We start from the raw sequence: 25,242 nt of genomic DNA on the forward strand, positions 1-25,242 counted from the left end.
TATTAAATATGCAAATTCTGCATGTGATACAAAATCAATAGAAAGACATTACAAATAAACAGATTTGGATTTCACAAAATAAATACAGATGATTTCTGCATTTATTTGTGTGTTTTTTAATTTAAAAAAAAAACAAAACCTTGCTGTCATTATTAGAGCTTAAAAGGGATGCCCCTGGCCCTTGTGAGAATCAAGCTCTTCAGATAATGAATGGATGTGTCAGGATCAAACCGAGCCAAATAATGTTTAGGACCCCAGAAATGCAGACACAGACAAAATGCGACAGTAAAAATGTTTTATTATCCAAAACGGAATACCAACACAGTCCATAACAGAAAACACTGGCCACAGGGATCAGGGGAAAAAAAAAAACAAAAAAAAACAGGAATCAATAAAACGCCCTTGCAAAAGGCAAAGGAATCGTAATCCGAGGATACAAACGAAATGACTGGAGTCCAATTGCACGAGACCAAAACAAAAGCAGCATCAAATGACTAAACAATGACGATACTTAGAAAACGTGGAACTAAAAGAACAAGAACAACTCTGATGAGATCAAGAGGTCTAGAAAAGCAACACTTGAGTAAGAGCACCAACGAGGTCAATAATCTGACAAACAGTCCTTAAATACACTGAAACTCGACTGCATGACGAGACACGGGTGCACAGCTGAAGGGTCACACCCAACACTCCAGCTGGTGCTGAAACAAAAACAAGGCGGAGCAGAATATGACTGAATGGTCCGCTGCTCAGTCAGTCAGATAAAGAAAGGACCAGTGCTATTATTTCTAAAAAAAATTAAAAAAAAGACAAATTTTGCCTTCACGAGGTAATATAAATTCATATGAAGTGAAACTAGAGTTTACAATGATGTAAAAAAACAAAAACAAAACAAACAAAAAAAAAACAACCCAAGCACACAAATACAATAAATTACAGCAGGACGTCGCGTTACGGGCTGGTGCAGTGGTCCAGTGGTTAGCGCGTCGACCTCACAGTGCAGAGGTACCGGGTTCATTTCCAGCTCCGGCCACCCTGTGTGGAGTTTGCATGTTCTCCCCGGGCCTGCGTGGGTTTTCTCCGGGTACTGTGGTTTCCTCCCACATTCCAAAAACATGCACGGCAGGCTGATTGAACACTCAAAATTTGTCCCAAGGTGTGAGTGTGAGAGTGGATGGCTGTTCGTCTGTGTGCCCTGCGATTGGCCGGCAACCGGTTCAGGGTGTCCCCCGCCTACTGCCCGGAGACGGCTGGGATAGGCTCCAGCACCCCTCGCGACCCTTGTGAGGATAAGTGGATCGGAAAATGGATAGATGGATGTTGCGTTACATGCAACCAAACAGAAAAGCAATGCATGTCCATACTTCAGCCTTGGATATTAAATAGACACAAGAAATCTTTCCTCTCACTAGTTTGTTTTCTTGTCATCAAAATGTCATCAGATTAAAGTGTGGCCAGCTCAGTTGAGAAGCAATCGTAAAATCCATCGTCAAAACCTTTATTGAGATGTGTTATAATCCAATCCAATTTATTGGTTTGTTTTCCAGCAGATCGACATTGTGGACTTGAAGTGGATACTGATGTGATTGCAATTGTGGTGTGTGAATAGCTTTAGGCGTCGGAACATCAATATCAACTACGACTGAGCGCTTTATGCACATGTGAGAGTTTTGGGGAATTACAACGGATCGACAAGTCTGTAGAAGATTTCGGGATAATGGGCATGGGTGATAAACGCTTTGAAGGCGCAAAGCTCTTTTTAGAGAGTGTTATTTAACTTCCCTTTGGAGACCCTTTACTTTAAGGAAATACCGAGTGAATTAAAAAAAAAAAAGGGAATTAAAAGACTTCAAGAATTATCTTTGTTCCTTTTTATTAGGTAAAGGAGAGGTTGTGCGGTGCATACAGATGAAATTCAGGATAAGATTTGCGAAACTTGAGCCACCACATGATCACGAACATCCATTAATTGATTTGTGTATTTTTGGGAACCGATCCTCTGTTAATGGCTGAAAGATTTTTTTTTTCTCAGTTCAAGGCATTTCAGTAGTAGCCAAGTATAAAATAAAACGTTATTCCATTTTTACTTGGGAAAGATTGTTCTAAAAAAAACCTTGGGTCATGAGTCACATGCTGCTTCACCAAGACATTATCTGATCACAGATTTTCAATGACAGACTTTTCTTGGACTTCATAATATGGAAAAACTTATAATGGTCGAGGTAGCTTTTTTCTTTTTTTTTTTTGTTAGGCCAACTTTTTGAGATTCATTCCATAATTTAAGAAGCTCTCATTGTTGAGCGTAGATGTGAAGGTGGAAGGACAGCCAGAAGCGTAGGCCCAGAGAAACACAAAAATGTCCAACAGCTGAACATGACAGGGTGGCTGCGATTATATAAAAGGCTGCATTCAGGCACGCATTCAGCACACGAAAAAGAGTTTGTCAGACCACAGCAAGGATGACCGAGGACACTGTTGAAATCGCTTTGTTTCATTTCAGCAACTATATCACCTTCAATTTATTTATTTTTTTTAACCTATTTTAGCGCCCACGGTCATCAAATGTGTTTTAGTTGGCTTTGTTTTTTTCTTTTTCTTTGAGGCCACCGCAGAATTAGACCGATGTCACGGAGGTGTATAAAATGTAATGGGGTTCACGCATCCATTCATTTTCTCTTCCACTTAGCGTCATTATGGTTGAAGGAAAGCTGGCGCCTGTCCCAGCTGGCTTTGGGGAGGAAGCAGGGTGCACCCGGAAGTGGTAGCCAGCTAATCGCAGCGATAGTGATTATACAACATAAATTGACCTAAGCTTGGCATCAATCACGATAAAAGAGTGGAATGTAAACTGCGAATCGAATTTAGTCTTGCCCTGAGAAACACTCACCTTCCACGCAAGTAAGTACGCACGAGTCGGCACGTTTTGTCACTGCTTCCGTGACGCGGTCAGCAAAGAGTGCACAATTGTACTGCCAATACGGGTCTTTAAAGAAAGAAAAGAAAAAAAAAAAGAAACAGAAACTATGCATTTCTTTATTTCATGTAAATGATGTGTATGAGCGAAACTTAGAACCCGTTTAAAAATCTGAGTAACGAGTTACAATGCCAAAATATGATTTTAATGGACAAAAAAATAGCAGTGAAATGCTGTCACACGAAAAAAAAAAAGTCTTCGGACCCATAAGTAGGTCAGGAGGTTGTTCATAGTTGTCGATTTACATAAAACAAGAAAAAAAGTAATTATCCAAACCATTTAGTCATTTGTATGGGAACAAAATAAGGATACAAGTGTCAGTTTGTTCACCGCTTGACTGCCTCAACACTTAATGAGGTACATGCAGGTCAAGGTAATCCTAATTAAGACACTTTGGTTGATATCCCTCGCTAATGATATCGGTGTGTGTGTGTGTGTGTGTGTGTGTGTGTGTGTGTGTGTGTGTGTGTGTACATATTGGTTTGTGTGTATCATACGTAAATCAGTGACCTAATGATGTATTCGATATGGAAAAATGACATTGCCAGAGTCATAGCTATGCAATTAACTAGATTGATTGGTCTCGGAACTTGAAGCAAAGTGTGGATGCATTCATAGGACAATTTTACAGGATTATCAAGAAATGACACGTACCATGAGATCAGAATACAAAATGAAAGACATTTCCATTGCTTGGTGGAGGTTTTCATGCATCCTAATTCTTATTAAGAATACTTCTAAAAAGTCTAATGTGACCCTTGAAGAGCAAAAATCTGGCAATCCAAATGGACCTTATCACGATGTAAGCAAGCAACCGTCGTGGCGGCTCAATATAACAGTTGACCAAAAGTTACCCTTTAGCATCGAGATCATCTACTCCACCAGTCGGGTTTTTTGTTTTTTTTCATGCGACTACAGATGGATAACGGTGAGGATGTAGAAGCAAAAGCCTGATCAAATGTGAGGAACAAGCAGTGAAAGCGGCATATCGCTGTCAGTAAAGCACCCATGAAGAAAGACATTCACAGAGTCTGTTCTACCGCAATTATGTGAGATAACCATTCATCACAATGCCCTGTAAAATGATCGTCAAATGCCGTTCTGACTCTGTGAAGATGTGATGAGAAATGTACCAGAGCAGGTCGGTACATGTGTCTGTGTCCTGAGACATGGCAAATTAGCGTCTGCTTCATTATCCGGGGTTAATTTTCATTTCACCCGGTTAAGTAACTTAACAATTGTACGTTCACCAGGAGGTGGTTAAAGTTTAGTGGAGGTGGGACAGAAGCTGCCATGTTTGTTCTGTGCAATTTCTTCTCTTTGAAAATATCGCCACAACTACCAAAAACTCACCTGATCGACTTGAGGGTAAAATGAACAATCATTTGGTACACATGAATTAAAGAGGGCAAAAAAACCGATGCAGTTAAAAGTTAAATGACCATCATTTTTATTCTTTATTCTTTGTTTTTTACATTATGCACAACATTAATTTATTGTGCAATATTCTAATTTATAACATGTATTTGTTACGCATTTTGATGCATTTTTATGCTATCGAAAACATTTTTGTCTGAATTTTGAGGGGGGCGGGGGTTGGAACGGATTAGGGCATTTACATGGAAAATGCGCCTCTACTTACAACAATTTCTAGTTCTGAAATTTCTTCCAGAACCAATTAATTGCGTAAGTAGAGGTACCACTGTATTTTCAAATATTTTTTAATTTAGTGCCAGCGTGTTGGAGTAGTCGCTGCCTCTGCCTCACAGCCTCTCTGTCAAGAGGTTTCGGATTTGAGTCTAGAAGTCTGAATCCCGCTTCCACGCGTGTACAGACATCGGCTGTGAAGGTCCCAGCCAAGCCGTTGAACATCTCTTCTTTCTCCAGATATCCGCGGTATCGAGGACTTCCTGGACCGCGCTTCCCACCAGGGAATGGACGTGTCCCTCCAAAAGGTGGAGTCCAATGTCAACATGATGATCACCAGCCTGTTCAGGACCATGCGGGTAGAGGAGCTGCACCGCTACAGGGACACGCTACGCAGAGCCGTACTATTCATGAGCCCAGCTACTGCCAAGGCATTTATCTCTGAGGTAAATCAATTCCTCTTGCTTGCTTCCTGCTTTTTTTCTCCCCACCTTATAAGTCCCCAAGACCTCATTCACTTACTCAATCAAGACGTCAACCAAGTTGAATTTATCTTGGCTTTTTTTTTTTAATACTTCATCATCAGCAGACATAGTATTGAAAAAAGAAACAAGCCTCTTTTGACAAAGTGAGGAGTAAAACTTACTGAGATCCGTCCATCCATTTCCTGAACCTCTCGTCTGTATTCAAAAGCCTCGGTAAATCTAAAAAGTCAGTAATTGTTCAGGTAGATGCACTGGAAAAAAAAAAGGTTAGTCGTATTTTTATTTTGTCAAGTGGTTGCACTATATAAAGTCACATAGATCCAGATACAGGATATATATTTTTAAAGTCACTTGACAAAATAAAAATTGATTAAATTCAACACACCATTTGTTTCGGTGCAGATACCTGAAAAAATCGACTCAAGTACAGTAACTATGCCCTTTAACCTCTTGTATTCTTTATGGAAATAAGTCCCTTCATATAAAGATAACCGCACAGTAAGTTTCCGAACATCCTGCATGGACCATTGACGTCACATTCACACTTATGGACAATATGAGTCTTTCATGAATCTAAAATCCACGTTTCTAGAATGTTCAATGAAGTCAGAGCCAAGATTTGAAAACAGAACCTCTGGAGTATGAGGCACACGTGCCAACAACATCTGTCACAACTCTGCACTTGTCATTAAGTAGTCATTGATCAAATTAGTAAACATGACATACAACAAGGCCGATAAGTGCTACCAACTTTCTATGAGTTCCTATTCTCTGTCGTCCTTTTCCAAATCCATTAATTGCATTCAATAATTGGTTAATTAATTGTATTAAACCCACATTATTGCCTGGCTCTTGTGTGTATGCGTGTGCAATATGCAATAACAATCAGGGATTTCCATTTTCTCCCATACCGAAATGATATGGAAGTCATGGGTGAAAGCAGCGGACTTGCGTGTTAGTTATGAATTCATAATTTGAAGCGTTAATCCCACGTGACAAATCATCTCGGTTTAATTAAAAGTGACCTCTCTCTGACCAGTCACAGTGTAATTTGGATGGAGATCTGATGTGGACAGGAGTGAAACGTGTGTCTGTCATGGCAAATATGTTCTATATGACCGTAATTAACACTGTGGGCCCTATTTTTGTGCCCAGTGCAGATCTTGTGCAAAATGCTGTCTCACTGTGCGCGGGGGGTGAAGTTTTCTTTTTTTTTTTAATTTTCGTAGACGAGCGCTGTTAGAAATGGTCATTTTCGAAGGTGTGGTACTTGATTCGAGGCCAGTCGAAGGGGCTCTCCTCAATTCCTTCAAATTGAGCACCGGTGAGGCACATGTTCTACATGGCGGAAGCATAATGGGCTCACTGGAATTGGTGCAAGATCTCCACTTGCGGATGATGTAATGTTGGACACTGGAAAGTCGGCACATGGAGACCTCCTTCAACGCCAGTCACCTCCCCTCCACACACACGCGAGTTGTGTCACGGTGCGGGAGGGCTTTTAAAATCTACATTAAAGATGATAATTAATTATTATAATGCATTAAATGAAATTATTTCTATAATGTTTCAGAATGTTCAATACACACTGATGTCATATTTATGAATGAAGTATGACAACCCCTGTCACAGCTTGCTCACTTGTCAACCAAGGTTTTGTCGTTTTCTTGACAGAGAAAAGCGCCGGTTATTTTTGAATGGATGTTGATTGGTGCATGACTTTGTGGCATTACTCTATGACAGTTTGTCTGCATCGGCACACACTCAGTATTTAATGAATAGGGACATGCAAGTCTCCACATTTGAGTGCCTTTTTTTGCAAAAGTGACACCACAAGCATTTACTTATCTGACATATCGGTGGAGGGATTTTTCTGTTGACGAAGTGTCAGGAGATCGTAATGATCCAATCGATCAATATTCAATTTGATTTGATTGATTTTGTCGCTCCTGGCTTGCAAAAATGAAACCTTTTCAAGGGCAGGATAACACACACACACACACACACACACACACACACACACACACACACACACACACACGGACAAATGACACGTTTGTGTCTTGTGAGCTCATTTGTCGCATGGATATGCCTTCATTTGCCGATGCAATTACATTAGATGTCAACTGAAGGCCGTCTCCGCAAACGACTACAATAGACAAGGAAGCAGAGTAGGAAAGACAACTAAACAGCGACAGATCAACATGAGCCACTTGATTCATTATTTGCACAATTTGGAGGCCCCCACCTTGCCAATTTACCCCGCGCCAAGAGACTGGCATGTTCGATTAGATTACCCAAACAATTTGGAGGGCAATAACAGGGGTTTGCCGTCATTTTGCCCGTGTGATTCAAAAGATCCAATAAACACTTCAGAAAAGCGAACCGGTCAAATGTAAATACAGAAAGACGTGTTAAAAATGATGTGGTACTGCTTGAGTATTGCCCGCTGTGTATTGAGTCCTGCTTGCAGAGCTAAGATTAGGCAGCCAGGATTGTTTATGTACTCCACTCCATTCATCAATTGCGGGGGTGGGTGTCCGTCAGGATGGTGGCTTTAAATTCTTATATATTCATTCAAAATAGTAGGGAAGCTCCGATCGATCAGGTCCCTGACAATTATCCGTCCATATTCGTGAAAATGTGCGTCATCTGTGAATCCAATCAAAGATTCTCAAGGCCGATCGATCACTTTATGTATGTACTTGTTCTGGAAAGTGAGTGACATTTTTTCCCCCCCAAGTGTATCGCTACGATAAAAGTTACTTGTATCTAGACTCGGTAAATAAGTATAGACATGTTTCTGTCTCTACTCTAATGAGAGGAATTGACATGTACGCCACTATTTCACACACAATTTAGATACAGCTGGTTTAAAAAAAAAAAAAAAGACAAGTGTGAGCATTTAGCTCTGACACACATCCGACTCAGGAATACAACTCCAAACTGTCCTATGCAAAGCAAAAGCATTTTGATCAACAACACCGAGAAAAACCGCAGGCTGTAGTTAAGGTTCACAGCGGCATTTCAGCGGATCAGCACTTCATTCTGGAAAGGCTCTGACACACATCCGACTCAGGAATACTTCAGAAAACCAAACACAGTCTGGCGTGACATCCGTAAATGCAACTCCAAACTGTCCTACGCGAAGCAAAAGCATTTTGATCAACAACACGGAGAAAGACCACAGGCTGTAGTTAAGGTTCGCAACGGCATTTCAGCGGATCAGCACTTCATTCTGGAAAGCCCGTGTCGTCAATAGCACCTATGAATTGAGATGCCATTTATTGCCTTACTTGCATAAAAATCTCCCATAACATCACTTGCGTTTCTGTGATACGTTTGTAGAACCTGCTGTTTGATCACAGCAGGGCTGATCAATAAATGACATGGAGCCACACCAAACCTAACGGTTTCCAGTAAGGTAGAAAACGAGAAGAAACAATTTTGACATGGCCTTGATATTTCCTCCTTTCGCCTCCGCACGCAAACTCGCATGTCGCATTCCATATGCAAAGAAGTGGGAAAGATATAAATGTTGCCATTTGATATCAAGGCGTTAAAATATTTACTAACAACAATGCCATTCCAGGACAACTTCCTCTTCAAGTGACAATTTTATTTATTTATTTATTTATTTTTTAACTTGAAGAACCATTCCGCAGATGATGCACGGCGCACATTAAACATGAAGAAAAAGACTGTGTGAGGCATGTTGAATAATACATCGCTTGGATACGTGGCATTCTTTTTTGTTTCTTTTTTGGGGGGGTGAGGGGGGGTTGTTACTCTGCCACCATCATTACAATGTGGGCCAAAAACGCTCAATGTAAGATACAATTAGGGCAATGGCATCTATGAATTTGTTAATTAGAGAGAAGACAGAAAGAAAAAAAAGCGGGGGAGATTATTTAGTACCGTTTTTTTAGGGTGTTAATTTCCCTGAGGTTGAGTGTATATATAGGTGTAAGAAATAAAAATGCTTATATTGTTCTCAAAGTTCCATCACATCGGGTTGAAAACTGCTCTCTACTTACATTTTCTCGTGAAGAAATTTCTTCCACAACCATTTAATTTTGTAAGTAAAGGTACCTCTGTATATGGGGTCATCGTACATTTTTTGCCTTTTTAGCTTTTTTTTTTTTTTGGGGGGGGGCATCAAAATGTTTTGTAAGTAAAGGTACCTCTGTATATGGGGTCAACGTACATTTTTTGCCTTTTAAGCTTTTTTTTGGGGGGGCATCAAAATGTTTTTTTTTTTTTTTAATTTTTGAACAATTACCGTTTTCCACTCTGAGATCTTTCTGCCTAAAAGTATGCACTGGATGTTCTACATAACGTTAAGTCGCTTACAGCCTCTAGGAGGTGTTTGCATCCAAATGGCAGTCTACTTGCAGACTGTCATGTTATCTCCTAGTAACTGTCGATAGTGTAATAGGGTCAAGTTCTCTGCGTCAGAGTAGCTTCATCCCATGGGGCCCGGCGGGAAATAGATGGAAGACACGATGGGATAATTGAGAAGGCGGGAGATAATAATCTGTGTTTAAGGTCAGACGGGTTGCAATCTCATCTTTTGCCTCGCTGATGATTTTGCAGCATGCATGCCGTCTTTCATAAGTTATTTATGATTCATTTGTATGTGTTCAAGTCTTCGTGTGTCAATGAAGAATGTGTTTCTCTCTTCACGGCTGGAAATTGGTTTTCATGTTGAATGGAGACCATGTTATGCGTAGGGGTGTGTTGATATATTTTTGTTTGTATTTAATTTGTTTGTTCATGACTGCGGCTGAGATGGAAGAAAACAAGGGCGGATAACATCTCGTTCACAAACCACATGCGCTGATGTCATTGATTGTCAGACTTCAGGCATATTCATTTCCTCCTTAAGCACAGACACTGTTTTGATTTTGAGGGATTGTCCCATGGTGTTGGCATATTCATGAATGACATAGGACGATGAATAGCCTTGATCAAAACCACAAAATCGCATTATATCACCTGCACCACAACTTAGACCGTTTTTTTAGGTAGTGTAGGTTTTAGGAACATTTATGCTTTGAACTATTTGCATAGGCAGTAAATTTGGGTGTATTAGGGACAGGAGGTTAAGTTCACTGCACGCTATCAGCACATGATCCACCTGATGGCAACTCGGGAAGGGTCTAAGATAAGTGTGGGAGTTGGGGAGGAGCAAAAAGTGGTGCCCAACCGTGATTTGGGCTTTCTAACACTAGCAAGTACTAAAACGGGTAGGGGACAAGCGAATACTAACATGATTGATATTATTATATTTATTGAAAATGTAGATGGACAGAAAGAAGTTTGAGAGGGGTCAGAAAAAGAGAAGAGAAAATAACACCGTAAAGCACATTGAAACTGTAACTTGGCATAGGAGTCGAATCTTATTTCGTTGGTTTGTGGACTGGGATGGCAATGCTACTTTTTTCCGAGAAGCAAATAGAATCGGACGGGATAGGACAGGGGTCACAAATGAACAATTCTGAATTTTTCAGAATTTGGGCGGAAGCCAGAATAGAACATGCAAAACTGAAGGCAAGACCCTTATACTCTAAGTCAGATGTGCAACCTGCTAAATCTGGCCCTGTTAACCCAAAACCAATTTGGTCTGCATTTTGTTCCCTGAAAACATTTCATGTGAATCAAACCTTAAAAACGGGGGGTATGAATCAAAAAATGCTTTTTCATTTCTGTTCCACCCCTACCAAGAAGCGATAAGTTGCCACGAGGTATTTTTCTGTAGAGCTCCGTTTGTCAACATGCTGTGCATGGCATGTTTGGCTCTTGATGCTGATCGAGTTAGCCACCTCGTGCTCTAAAATGTTCCACGGTCCATGCATCAAGCTCCGGCGGTACCTGTAAGGCGGCAGCATGTGGCATATGCGCCGACCCCAGGAGGACTGATCACATTTGTAATTGACGAGCCAAACAGATGCTCTTCTGCACCAACTGCAGCTGCTTAGTCTGCTCGCCGCTAATTCACTCTGACGTCAACCCTTCCTACTGTGACCCTCATTTGAGCCTTTCTATCTCTGCTTTTACTCACTGCTCAATCTTGATTGAATAATTTAACTTAAACAAACACTGCAGAATCCTTTTTTCAGCGAGTGTGACTTGTATTGCTTTTCATCATACTACCTTGAATATTAGATGCCGGTCCCCAATTTTTTGCCGAGCGCATCGTCCATAGACAAATGCCTCCATCAGTTAGATACCACAGGTCGTAACTTGGGTTCCCTCCATTTATCATTTGAACTCATGAGCTAACTGAATCGCAAGCCAAAACAGCAGCACCAAAGCACAAAAACAATCTTTGACGTAAGTGTCCAGACTTACAACTTGTAAACGAGTTCCCTGCATGGGTATGGTATACTTTTTGTTCTAAAATGCAGTTTCACTGAACAGGATTTGTTACATATACCTAACTTTGTTTCATATTATGACAAAACGAGTTGAGTAAATGAATAATGACATGCCCCCTGGCTGCAATTTACATGCTAACCCCATTGCTGACCAAAACAGCAGCGTCAACACACAAATAGCCTTTCGGATGAAATAAAGTGGTGACGTGTGTTGTAAACAATATTCCTGCATGGGATTGAAGGTCATAAAGCCTTGAAGTTGATTCTGACATATGGTCACCCAGAGTGACCAAATACAATTAATGCATTTGAGTTTTGCTTCTTACCGTATTTGTTGAAGTCGGCCTGCCTCTTTTCTCATCGGCATTTTTTGGTAATTGTCTATTTTGTCATACTAAGTGAATTATAATATCGGTAATATTGCTGAAAAGGCCCATCTGAAATTGAGTAAATAATTGTCACTGTTCGAGGCAACACCAGAGCTCCACTATGGGGTCCTTGTCAACTGTGATCTGTAAAAGCTCGAGTCTCTGTTCTGTCTTCAAAGGATTCTTGTTTCATGCGTGCAGCAACCCGTATTCACAGCATAGCCAGGATTTTTCAGACTTTATAAGTATCCCGAGTACCGGGTGGGTGCCGACCCTCTTCGGCGTTTGATTGACACCGGTGAAGATAAAGCTGTGCGCAATGTCACAGACAGTTGACCTATGGCTGAAGGCTTCGTATAGCGCTCGTCGCCACGGTGACTGATGGATAAACTGCATGGTGACTGCAGTAATTTGTTCACTCTGCCAAAGATTAGCCAAACCCCGGAAGAGAAGGTGATACTACCCGAAACCACTGCAACCGCGCACGTGTAACATACACACGCGTAAGCACGTACACAATAGCTGACCTTGTGTGTTCGTCCATGATTGTTTTTCCTGATGTTCCATCGATCTTCATCTGTCTAGCCAACTGCCTCCCACGCACATCCAGCTAACCTTTGGGGTCATTTTCTTCATGACATTGCCACAGGTGGTATCTCTCCTTATCATCCACTATCATCACTTGGCCGCAGGTTAAATCCCTTTGACGCGACTGTGTGCTCTCACCGCCTTGTGCCGGTGTCAAGTCTTTTCCGTTTTCTGCCCGCTACGCTCGTTGTAAAGACGTTTTACGGCCGGGCAATAAAAAGGCCGTAATGGAAAAATGATTGTGTGTTGCTTGGGCTCGTATGAAGTCAATCGGATATCGCATCAAGATGAGTAAACTCCTTTGCTTGGAATTGCTGGACCATGCTCTAGGATGGATGAAGAGAGAGTAGTGACTGTGAAATTTTACTCGTGCAATTCTGGATTGATGGCAGTTTTCTAAACTGTGAGCCGGGGCCTAAAAGTGGGTCATCATCTCTTGGGGCAAACTATTTCCTGGGTGTTTATTGTTCTGAATGGATGTCATCAAAGTTCTTCATCATTAATCAGTTTATGTTCCGTGTAGTCAGTATATCAAAAGCAGTGTGGTTTGACAAGACTCATCTTACATTAAGCTTAAAAGTAAATGCTTTTCGGACCGTTTTGGAGATTAGTTTTGTTTCACGTTACAGTAATATATTATGATGAAGGCTCGTTAAAATTGTATCATTAGCAGGCACTTGAGCGTAGCGGTGAGTAACATTTGACAACAGTTGAATATTGATGACTTATTTCTCAGTCACGGTGTTTTTTCCCTCAGGTGTCGACGTGAAACCAAACTCATGTTTAACAGATCATAAATAACAGTTTTGTTCAATCTCACCAAAGCATGGAGAAAGTCTCAAAAGCGGAGTTCAGTTAACGTGGATTGACTGAATTAAGACTTGTATCATGGGGTCATCCAATTTGGAGCACCTGTGGATTTCTATTCCAGCCCAGAACGAGTGGATGGCATTCCTCATTGCTGTACTCTCTTTTTAAAGCACGATTATTCTGAACACAACTGTATAGATTTTTTTTTTCATAAGTTTGGGTCCCAGTGGGGTCCCAGTGAGGCTATTTGAGTCACAGTCCAGTGCTGAACACAACTGTATAGATTTTTTTTTTTCATAAGTTTGGGTCCCAGTGAGGCTATTTGAGTCACAGTCCAGTGTTTACAGGCCCACTCAAGTCACATGACACGTTCCACTGTGCCTGCTATTCACTGCGGACCTTTTCTGTCACGCTGCAGTTATCCTTTTTTTAACAGAAGCTTTTCTTTTGTAAACAAGTCAAGCACACACACAACAAAAAAAAAGAAAGTTTGCAAAGCTTTTGGGGTAGTGACAGCACGCATTGTCGAGCAATCTGACAGCCATTCTCTCTCCCCAAAAAAAAAAATGGCTGCATAGTGTTTACTGGATGTAGGCAGACCCACAAACGCTATTCTTCAATTTGTCAGCCTGAGATTGTTTTTTGTCATAACTTAAATTTGGTTTCCTGAGTTGGTGAATTTTACATAAAAAGTCAGGAGCTTTGTTGTTGTTTTTAAATGACTATCGGAGTAAACGGTAGCGAGCTGCTTTGAAGCGACAAAGTACTGGATGTGAAATTCAAGTGTTAGAGTCAAGTGTTTTGACATTATTAGCGGACATGCTTGCCGCAAAATGATCAAACACGTTCACTTTTATTTACACTTTTCAATTAATAGGAATTCAGCCGACACGTGGCCAAACCCAATTATGCCAATTTTACAACTTCACAAAGCAATCAAATATGCGCTTGTTCAACAGAAGCGAACTGCATTCGTGACCACTAATCTGTGCATCCGAAAAAAACCCAATGAATATTGTTGCCTTCGTCATGTAGTCCGCCCGTTGTTATGGTTACTCACGGCCGATCAAGACACTTCCACATATTTGTCCAGCCATTGATTGTTCATTTCTAAATGTCAGGTTGCATCTTGTCATATTTATTGTTTGTGTGCGTCCGTGTCTGTCTGCGCCTGTTTGCTTTCAACCCTCGCTCGGTGAATTTTCCACTCGCTTGAATCCGCGGCACAGTCAGAAATTCAAACGCCAAAGAGCCTATGTACATGCACGTGCTAACACACACGCGCGCGCGCGCGCACACACACACACACACGCACACGCACACGCTCAATCGTATAAGGGCTCCATACATGTTGGCCGTTTTACCCTTTGCCACAGCAGCACGTAGACACATCGACCTTTTTCTGTCTGAATCGACAAGCGTATAGAAATGTCTGCTGAAAGTATAAAACAACAATAACTTTCTTTTTTTTTTTTCAATCAATAATGTCAACAGTGCGTGAGTTCTACTGAACAGCAAGAGCCCATCAACCGGACGTTTGGTGGCTTTCGTCAATTGTGACAACTCTCGCACACACAGATTCACGCACACACACCAGTCGATTATTGTCGCGTGGCCACCTCCGGATCAGATTAATTAAAGCGACCATAATGGCAGTGATTTCAAGTCGTTAGCTGCAAGGAAGGAAGCGCACGGGCCTTTGACACCCCTCCGACGTGTGTCCTGGTACGCTCCATTGCTTTGAAGCAAAAGACTTAATTACACAAAATCTCACTGTTCCCTGCACAAAATACACTGTACTGGAAATGAAGGCCTTAGAAGTCATTTGCTCTGCTCTCGCTGGGGCTTAAATACACAGTGCCTTCCGCAAAATAGTGAATAGTGAATATGAGGAGGCCCGAGTATAATCAATGTTCTCTGTGTATTACAATTTGTCAAGTCCAAATGTTCTGTCGAGTCAGGATGTTCTGGATTTGAATCTAAGCCTTCCTGTTTGGATTTTACTTTTAGGTTAGAGAAGTCGTCTTTATTACGGTACATCTATTTATCAGTGTGAGAGCTGCAGGAATCTGTATTTTTAAAAGGACTCAGATGTGAGATGAAAATATCTTACACAAGGGCCTTCGTTGGTATGCATGTGGTCAAAAAAACTGCAGAATGCCTTTTTGGTCACAATATTATTATTCGAGCTCTCTATGGGGGCTAAAGCTTTTGTGTGCACATTTAGGGTTTTTTTTTTTTTTTTTACTGTACCTGGTCATCACACTCCATTAGTTCAACTCACTTCAGAGCATTTTGATGATAATGTAGGCCATTACTCTGCTCGATATTTTACCCCTGAAAGGCTCCTTTTTTGGTTTAGGTTTGGGGTTTTTTTTCCCCCACCGAGACGAGAGTGCCTCAGCCTCTTTTGATGATGTCCCCTTTTGACAATAGGATTGAATGGAAAATAGATGGATGGATGGATATTTGGGAAAACAGATTTTCTAAGGGTTGTATACAAATATTTGAGTCTCTGGAGTGCCCGCCTTCCCATCAAGTTTGAAATCAAACAACCATGTCACTTTTTTTTTTTTTTTTCTGGAGATGTGTCTGTGAATGAGCCATTATACATTTACTTCCTACTGTTATGTAACAATGGTTCTAATTTACATTAAAAACCACCCCCACACAGTTCCTCAGCACATCATGTGACTGGTTAGACTGGGTGAAGATCCAGAGCCACTTACAACAGACTATACTGTCAGGCGGAGGCTCTGTCGTGCACAAACATGACATTCTCCCCATATGCGAAACGCCTACGATGACGTCAAATGCAAAAGCTAAGCAGAGCTGCGTGAAGTTTTGCACAGGTCAGCATTTAGCTTCTTAATAATGGCATTGTGTCCATGCATCACATGCAGTCATTTGCATTCAGGTGGGAAATTTCTCTGCATGATACCTCATTGAAATAAGTTCGGCAAGACACATTCTGCTTGGCATCGCAGTTACTGAAACATTTCATCATCTGCATGTGTTTGCTCCATTTTTACCGCTTAGCGCCATGCAATCCTTGAGTGAATTCATCCCACAGTGTCATGTATGAACCGCTGCCTCCACAAGTTCAAATACATTAAGTATCTTGCTCAGCGCTCACTTTTTTTCCCCAGACTAAGATCGACTTTCAATGAGCAGCCAAGGCGCTGTCCCTAGTTGTCATGGTAACGGAAGTCAAACTCGCCATTGGCCCAGCTGTGTACAGAGCTCGATCAGGCCTGACCACTAGCGTGAGACATGGCCAGTTCATTGAATCAATCGAGACAAAAAAAAAAATAAATGTGAAACCGTAACTATGCCATATTCCCTGATCCTTGAGGTGCTTCGATGAAAGCACATTTCAAACATGTTATTATAGCAGCTGGGAACTGTCTTAAATAGTGAAATCATTTGTGAAAGCGATGCATAGTGTGCCTCCGACAAAAAAATGAAAACACGCCGCCATATCATCGTTTGTGTTTCAATATTTCTGACAGCAGGCGGCTGCGTGTAATGTCGCCTATATTATTTATACTATGTTGTTTTGCCATCCATGCAGTTGAACATAATTAGTGTTTGTGTTGCATCGAAACAATCAAATAGCTCCATTAATGCACACGTTTGTTTGCTTATCGCATCATTAATAGTCCATCAGTGTAGTGCCTTGCATTGCAATGACTCAAATGTGTTGTTGCACCATTGTGATGCATCGGTTAAAGTCTAAAAACAATCTCTGCCAGATTTGTTTTCATTATTGCGACCATTTTTTAAGTATATATGCAGTTGAAATATTCTTCACAGCCATTCTTAACTCTAAAAATCAAATCAACTTGCATGATAAAGATCTAATTCAGTTAAACTACACTGAATCGACCGGTACATGTCCTTGTCCAATTATAATTGGAATTGAAATTGTCCTCGTCATCATTCGTGTTCACGTTTTGACATCATGAGACCAAAATAACACCCAAAAATTGAAAAAAACAAAAACAAAAAAAAAGGAATCAAAAGGATGTTCTTTGAGTGGAAGTGTCACATACTGACATTAGTTAGGTCGCATGCAACAGAGAAAATACAAGAGGACAGAAAGGCAGAAATTAAAAATTGGAGTTTTGCCATTCAGCTCTTTGTTAGAGAACAGTAAATTGTGCAAAATTACTGACACAATCAACAGTTGGACAAGTGAATTCAAAAGTTAAGGGACGTTCAAATTAAGTTCATGCTTCATTAGCTAGCTTCTGGTGATTAGTTTCGGGCCGGAACGTCACTTTTCACAAGACCCCAAAAACACAATGTTTGTTCAACCATTAACATTGCATCATCACAGAGAGCAAGAATTTTCCACACTTTAGATTGCTCAATAATTAGAAAAATAAATAGAATAAAAAAATAACACCCACATGTTAATTGACCAATAGTATAGTTTTTTTTTTTAAGAAATCTTAATTTATGTATGATAAGGTTTGTACCCGACACCAGCAATATGCATGTCACTGGTGATGAAGAGGTAGAGCTTGATCTGGGTTTCATGATGCCAGCAAATTGGAATCTGGAGATTATTTTAACAATAATGGATCTCAATGGGAACTTTGCTTTCGAGGGTCGACCGAATCGGAGGTTGATCAGCAGCGAGGGTGCATGGATGAGCTTGATGTCGAAGAATGCATCCCACATTTTAGCTGTGCGTTCTTCTCCGCTTGTGTTTGTGTGCATAAGTGGGAAGCATTGATATGCAGATGTTGGAGGGCTTGGCCTGCGGGCTAATTGCAATATTTGATCACAAATAGAGCGTAGCATTAAATTACACTTAATCTCGTTTTCAATTTGCAGTACATTATTTAATTGCCATGCCCAGTCTTCCTTCTAAAAGCAGCCACTGCCGTCTACACGGCATTTGCTTGTCTTACTCCGCGAGCATACATAAAAGCTTCAGACGATGATTCTTAACCCTTTCATGCACCCTGTAACCTGATAACATGATAAGCTGTCCACTGTCGTAACCGCTGTCCCTGAGCGGGTTCATTTATGTTTTTTTTTTTTTTTTGTTCACTGTCATTGATTTGGAGCAAGAAATCATATGATACCACTTCACTATAATACATTAGAAGATGTCACCCGGCAGCAGCTATGGAGATGGTTATATTGTCGAGTCAAGCTTCTTTGTCAGTGCAGTTGCTATGCTTTTATACAGAATAGCAATCTGGAGCAATAAAATACGGTAGGTAAATGTCGGCTAGAGGCAAGGCAAATGGGGCGACTGTAGTACAACTCAACTTTACACCTCCATTCCGTGTCAGCGCTGCTTATACAGAACAGCGTCACCGCTACATTGTGGAAAATTTCTATTTTTACAGGAAGTGGGAAAGGGACTTGGGATACTACTTGCACGTCGAAGGGTGGAAAATTGACAGCTGGAATTTGCACCACCATTCTGTACCGGTGCTGAAGATTTTGGGGTTGATGTAGTCACCCCCGTTCTATCCTTTTATACAAACAGCGACACAAGAGGCAGTGGACAAGAATGTCCTGATCTTACAGTGCCTTCGATAGCAGAAAATTGTTGCCGCCACTTTGCACTTGTTACAGCTGTGATACTATCTCAGAAGTTGAACTTCCTCCCCCTTACATACCACTTACTTTCAGATAAAAAAAAAAAAAAAAAAGTCAGCTTTTTACAAGTGGCGTGAAGGGTAGTTCTCATGTCTAAATATCCAGGTGGACTTCCTTCAGATTCTTTAATTTCAGTCTGTGCACTTTGTATAAAACAGCAACATGGGGAAAAGAAGGTTGAAAAATGACAGAAATGCTTTCGCAAGCAACGTCAAAGGGGGCTTCTGAAAGTATCTCCAAAGCTAGACACTTGCCACCTGGAACTGATACCCTCAGTCCACGCCAGAGTCATCTTTCCACACAAGGACCAGACGAATATCAACTTTTACAGGCAGTGGCAAACGGGCCTCTGTACCGACTGCAGAAGGTGAAAACTTGATTGGTGGACTTCTTGCCCCCACCGTCGATACATAATGATCACAAAAATGTTGGCTTTTCATCGGCAGCGCAAAAGGGACAAGGCAAATTCCACCTTTTTCAAACCACTGGACTAAAAATGTGTGACTTGAACCGAATGGTATAAATCCAGCCTCATGTTTTCAAATTATTGTATTGGAATACATTTCATCGACAACCAAGCATTTCGAAAGATAGTTTGACTTCTCTAGACTGCAAGACAGATCCAGGCCGTCAACCGAAGTGCTCTGCAGTCCGTCAAGTTGCCCCATGAGTGGGTGTCGTTGAGATTATCTGTAACGGAAAACAGCTTGTTCTTCCTCCTCCTCTCCACAGCCGAATCAAAGATGTCTGCTGTGTTTACAGCTTGGATGCAACTCCCCGCCAGCAGATCAGCATGTACTGGGAACAACACACTGGTGGTGCTCCCACTGTAGAATCTCAACTTCTTCCTCTTTCATGATGCCTGTTTGGCCCCGAGGCCTCGGGTCTCGTAGTTGCTGTCGCCGAGGATGTGCTGCTCGTTGCGAATCCTCTGCGGTCCAAGCCCTGTTGCGTCGATCTTCCCTCTGAAGTCCATCGTCATCCCCTGCATCCCTTCTTGTTATCCTCCTCCTCCTCCTCCAGCAGAGGATGAGGGATATCAAATGCACCGGGGAATTTATCGAAAGTAATTCTGCCATGGCTAGCTATTTCATCCGTATGCAAATAAGCCGTGCTACAGCAGTGCGTATTATGCATGGGTGGCGGTGAGATGGGCTCGTCTGGAAAGAAGTAGGACCTGTTATTTTTTGAATTTATTTTTTTTCAGTTGGACACGGGCAAGATTGAAAAAGTTTCACCGTTTTTCCAAGATGGTGCTGACGACTCCTCTATGGCGCGCACACATACCAGAGGTTGCGCAACTTCGATGGAATGTAAAGCTTGAAGAATTCTGGTTAGATGCAGAGAACCCTCGTTTATTCGCAAATTGACGTATTTGTGTGATTTTCTGTCGAGAGCCCATCAATTAGCTATTGAGTGGGGAAAAAAAAACAGCTATTGGCAATTTTTGTGCTTCAAGATGGCATCAATGCCCTGAAACTTTTTAATCGTGTCACGGGAATATGTTCGTGTTAAATCTTGACTGCGAGACTCACATCTTCGGATGTCAGGTCGGAGCTAAATTTAGCCTACCTTGTTAGTGAAAGTTACAGACACTCTTTGCTACATTTGCATGCACATACTCCCGGTGCATTTTTTTTTTCTCAATTAAATCATACATATAAGCCGTTTGTTTTGAAGGGCAACGAAAGATGATTTAGAAAAGATATTAAAGTGTGATCGTAGTTTTGCTGCAGTATATTTACAGCCTAAACTAGTAATATTGGAAACATTAGATGAGGGGGTGGGTTGGTGGTATTTGTTGGTTTTCCTCCATTCGTGGCAGTGGTCTGTCCCTATCCCTCATGAAAATAGTGAGAGACAGCCATCCATTCGTTTTCTGTACTGCTTGTCCTCATTAGCGTCGCAGGTGAGCTGGAACCTATGCTAGCGGACGTTGGGTGAGAGGCAGGGTACACGCTGGACCACCTATCACAGAACCCTGATAGACGTTAAATCACATGTGCTTTCATACCGCCATGTAAAGCAAGCTCTAGGGATAGCTAATTTACTGTTGTTTTACATGATGCCAGATACAAAGTGTGCAGGATGTAAATTAACCTTTATGAGTTACTCAAAAAATTGTGGAAATGTTTTTTGTTTGTCCCCATGAGGGTGAGCTGAAGCCTGTTGCAGGTGACGTTGGGCCACCGGCAGCATAAACGCTGGACAGGTTGCCGGAATAAGGGCATCTTCTGTGTTTGAGCTGTTTGATAAGAAAGAGCTTTGAGTAAAGATTTAGACTGCTGTGTTAGCATCGCAATCTAGATGCTGACTGGCTAGCTGACATGCGCTTGTCACATATGCCATACCTCTACTTACGAATGTACTTGGATCAGTTCTTTACAAAAATCCCTTCTGAGAGAGAACATGGTCTAAAGAGGGCAAAAAATGATGAGGACGCAGTTAAAAGTTAAATGACCATCATTTTTATTCTTTATTCTTTGTTTTTTTACATTATGCACAACTCTCATTTATTGTGCAGTAATCTAAATTTTTTTTACATATTTTCATGCATTTTTATGCTTTAGAAAACATTTATGTCTGAATTTGGGGGTGGCTTGGAACGGATTAGGGCATTTACATGCAAAACGCGTCTTTACTTACTAACTTCGTAAGTAGAGGTACCCTTGTACTGTGTGAATATGGAATATGAAAAAGATTGTGTTCTGAGGGCTCAGCAGTCATGTAACATCTTTGCTTGTTTAGCGATGGCACACGTTTGTATCTATAACTGAAGAGCTTCAGCCCCGGAGGAGTCATGGGTGGTGTTATAAGAGTGTGTCCTTTCTCTCATTAGCTGCAAACATCTGCCCAGGCGGCTGCCACTGGGAGGTTGTAATGGAATAAACTGGAAACACTTGCACTGGCGCACACCCACACATCAGCAAACGCAGCAGCACATCCAGGATCCATGTTTTACTACAACCTGCATATATTCTTGAACATAATAACCATTTTCTCAAGTGCAGAAATCGACATCAAAGCTGTTTATCGTGGCGCGAAAGCACCAGATATGAGTGCAGTCATCTTCAAAATCACATTTTATCGTCTACTGGTGAATGAGTGGAAACATACTGCATGGCCCATAAAGAAAAATTAAGATGAAGATCTTGCATTTAATTGTGAGTCATCACTCTCTGTCCAGTCTCGTTCTTTCCATCCGCGGACAGAATTATTCATGGCGGCCGTCAGTGTTACGATGATGAAGTTTTATGGATACGCTGTGGGAGATTAAAGCGCTATTAGCCACACGCCGTCACCCTCTCCAGCTGTTGCTTTTTGTTTACGGCCTAAAAAAAGTGTTTTATGATATACAGGCGACAAAGCAATTATAGCGAATGATAAACGAGAGGATATGCTGAGTGTGGGAGACTGATGGCACACGGGGCACACCATTACAATACAAGTAAATATGAACAGGAACTGTAATTAAAGGTTTCCACTGATCAGGAGCAATTGCGCCTTCCTTTAGTACAAGTGTCACCGAAGCACCTTTGATGCTCACTGAACTGATGCAAGACTCACACTCAGTACAGAAGTGGAAGTACAGACACTTGTGTATACAAAAAAAGTTTTAAAAGTCGGTGCAAGCCACAACACATTTGACAGGAATCTTTCAGGTAGCCGACAACCTCAAACAAACATCTTCAATAAGGTCACTGATAGGAGATACTGATAGCGATACATTTCCAAATCTGTTGCCACCTTGTTTACATTCCATCATTAAAGTAGAGCAACAATCTGCAAATTTGAATTTTGGCATTCATGAATTTGCCAATTTTCTTTTTTTTTGGGAGGTGAGGGGTGGGGGCAGCATATCTTCTGTTATTTGCTGATAAACTCACCGACTTGCTGTTTTTGTCCCCAGCCCAAAACCCATGTCTCTCAGAAAATAGTGTTTTGGTGCCATGTCAAGCTGAGGAGAAGAGCTTCATTTCCTCAGGCCGTAGCTTTGTAAAATAGAAAAAAAAAGGGATTTGCAATCATCCATTGGCACTTACAAGCCTTGCAAAAGTAAGAAATTGACAGTATCTGTCGTTAATTCCCACCACTACGCAATGGTGAACTCTGAAGATGTGTGCAGCTTTAGAGGCATAATTTCCTGTAATACATTTGTTTTAATGGTAAATGTTGTCTTTTGTCGTGTTGCAGGTCGTCGAGACCAACTTGGTGGCCTTTGACTGTCACTGGATCCTCATAAACGAGGTGAGTTGTTGAAGAGATAACAAATTGATCCATTTGTGGGTATAGCTCCCAGTGCCAGATACAAAGTGTACAGGATGTAAATTAACCTTTATGAGTTACTCAAAAAATTGTGGAAATGTTTTTTGTTTGTCCCCATGAGGGTGAGCTGAAGCCTGTTGCAGGTGACGTTGGGCCACCGGCAGCATAAACGCTGGACAGGTTGCCGGAATAAGGGCATCTTCTGTGTTTGAGCTGTTTGATAAGAAAGAGCTTTGAGTAAAGATTTAGACTGCTGTGTTAGCATCGCAATCTAGATGCTGACTGGCTAGCTGACATGCGCTTGTCACATATGCCATACCTCTACTTACGAATGTACTTGGGTCAGTTCTTTACAAAAATCCCTTCTGAGAGAGAACATGGTCTAAAGAGGGCAAAAAATGATGAGGACGCAGTTAAAAGTTAAATGACCATCATTTTTATTCTTTATTCTTTGTTTTTTTACATTATGCACAACTCTCATTTATTGTGCAGTAATCTAAATTTTTTTTACATATTTTCATGCATTTTTATGCTTTAGAAAACATTTATGTCTGAATTTGGGGGTGGCTTGGAACGGATTAGGGCATTTACATGCAAAACGCGTCTTTACTTACTAACTTCGTAAGTAGAGGTACCCTTGTACTGTGTGAATATGGAATATGAAAAAGATTGTGTTCTGAGGGCTCAGCAGTCATGTAACATCTTTGCTTGTTTAGCGATGGCACACGTTTGTATCTATAACTGAAGAGCTTCAGCCCCGGAGGAGTCATGGGTGGTGTTATAAGAGTGTGTCCTTTCTCTCATTAGCTGCAAACATCTGCCCAGGCGGCTGCCACTGGGAGGTTGTAATGGAATAAACTGGAAACACTTGCACTGGCGCACACCCACACATCAGCAAACGCAGCAGCACATCCAGGATCCATGTTTTACTACAACCTGCATATATTCTTGAACATAATAACCATTTTCTCAAGTGCAGAAATCGACATCAAAGCTGTTTATCGTGGCGCGAAAGCACCAGATATGAGTGCAGTCATCTTCAAAATCACATTTTATCGTCTACTGGTGAATGAGTGGAAACATACTGCATGGCCCATAAAGAAAAATTAAGATGAAGATCTTGCATTTAATTGTGAGTCATCACTCTCTGTCCAGTCTCGTTCTTTCCATCCGCGGACAGAATTATTCATGGCGGCCGTCAGTGTTACGATGATGAAGTTTTATGGATACGCTGTGGGAGATTAAAGCGCTATTAGCCACACGCCGTCACCCTCTCCAGCTGTTGCTTTTTGTTTACGGCCTAAAAAAAGTGTTTTATGATATACAGGCGACAAAGCAATTATAGCGAATGATAAACGAGAGGATATGCTGAGTGTGGGAGACTGATGGCACACGGGGCACACCATTACAATACAAGTAAATATGAACAGGAACTGTAATTAAAGGTTTCCACTGATCAGGAGCAATTGCGCCTTCCTTTAGTACAAGTGTCACCGAAGCACCTTTGATGCTCACTGAACTGATGCAAGACTCACACTCAGTACAGAAGTGGAAGTACAGACACTTGTGTATACAAAAAAAGTTTTAAAAGTCGGTGCAAGCCACAACACATTTGACAGGAATCTTTCAGGTAGCCGACAACCTCAAACAAACATCTTCAATAAGGTCACTGATAGGAGATACTGATAGCGATACATTTCCAAATCTGTTGCCACCTTGTTTACATTCCATCATTAAAGTAGAGCAACAATCTGCAAATTTGAATTTTGGCATTCATGAATTTGCCAATTTTCTTTTTTTTTGGGAGGTGAGGGGTGGGGGCAGCATATCTTCTGTTATTTGCTGATAAACTCACCGACTTGCTGTTTTTGTCCCCAGCCCAAAACCCATGTCTCTCAGAAAATAGTGTTTTGGTGCCATGTCAAGCTGAGGAGAAGAGCTTCATTTCCTCAGGCCGTAGCTTTGTAAAATAGAAAAAAAAAGGGATTTGCAATCATCCATTGGCACTTACAAGCCTTGCAAAAGTAAGAAATTGACAGTATCTGTCGTTAATTCCCACCACTACGCAATGGTGAACTCTGAAGATGTGTGCAGCTTTA

General features: G+C 41.3%; 1 protein-coding gene across 4 annotated transcripts in view; it reads left to right on the forward strand.

The window, feature by feature from the left end:
• The window catches only part of grid2 (glutamate receptor, ionotropic, delta 2), a 163,706-nt gene that overhangs the window by 7,789 nt on the left and 130,675 nt on the right, over nt 1-25,242 (forward strand). For 3 of the 4 annotated variants that reach the window (XM_019888840.1, XM_019888847.1, XM_019888864.1), the window contains exons 2-3: nt 4,862-5,067; nt 23,072-23,125. In XM_019888840.1, the coding sequence (XP_019744399.1) occupies nt 4,862-5,067; nt 23,072-23,125 (260 nt within the window). Of the gene's footprint in view, nt 1-2,681; nt 2,899-4,861; nt 5,068-23,071; nt 23,126-25,242 lie in introns of those variants that run through there. The other variant, XM_019888856.1, reaches the window with a different exon arrangement.

Source organism: Hippocampus comes, unplaced genomic scaffold, assembly GCF_001891065.2.
Source record: "Hippocampus comes isolate QL1 unplaced genomic scaffold, H_comes_QL1_v1.1 scaffold155, whole genome shotgun sequence".
In the NCBI taxonomy this organism is placed as follows: Eukaryota; Metazoa; Chordata; class Actinopteri; order Syngnathiformes; family Syngnathidae; genus Hippocampus; species Hippocampus comes.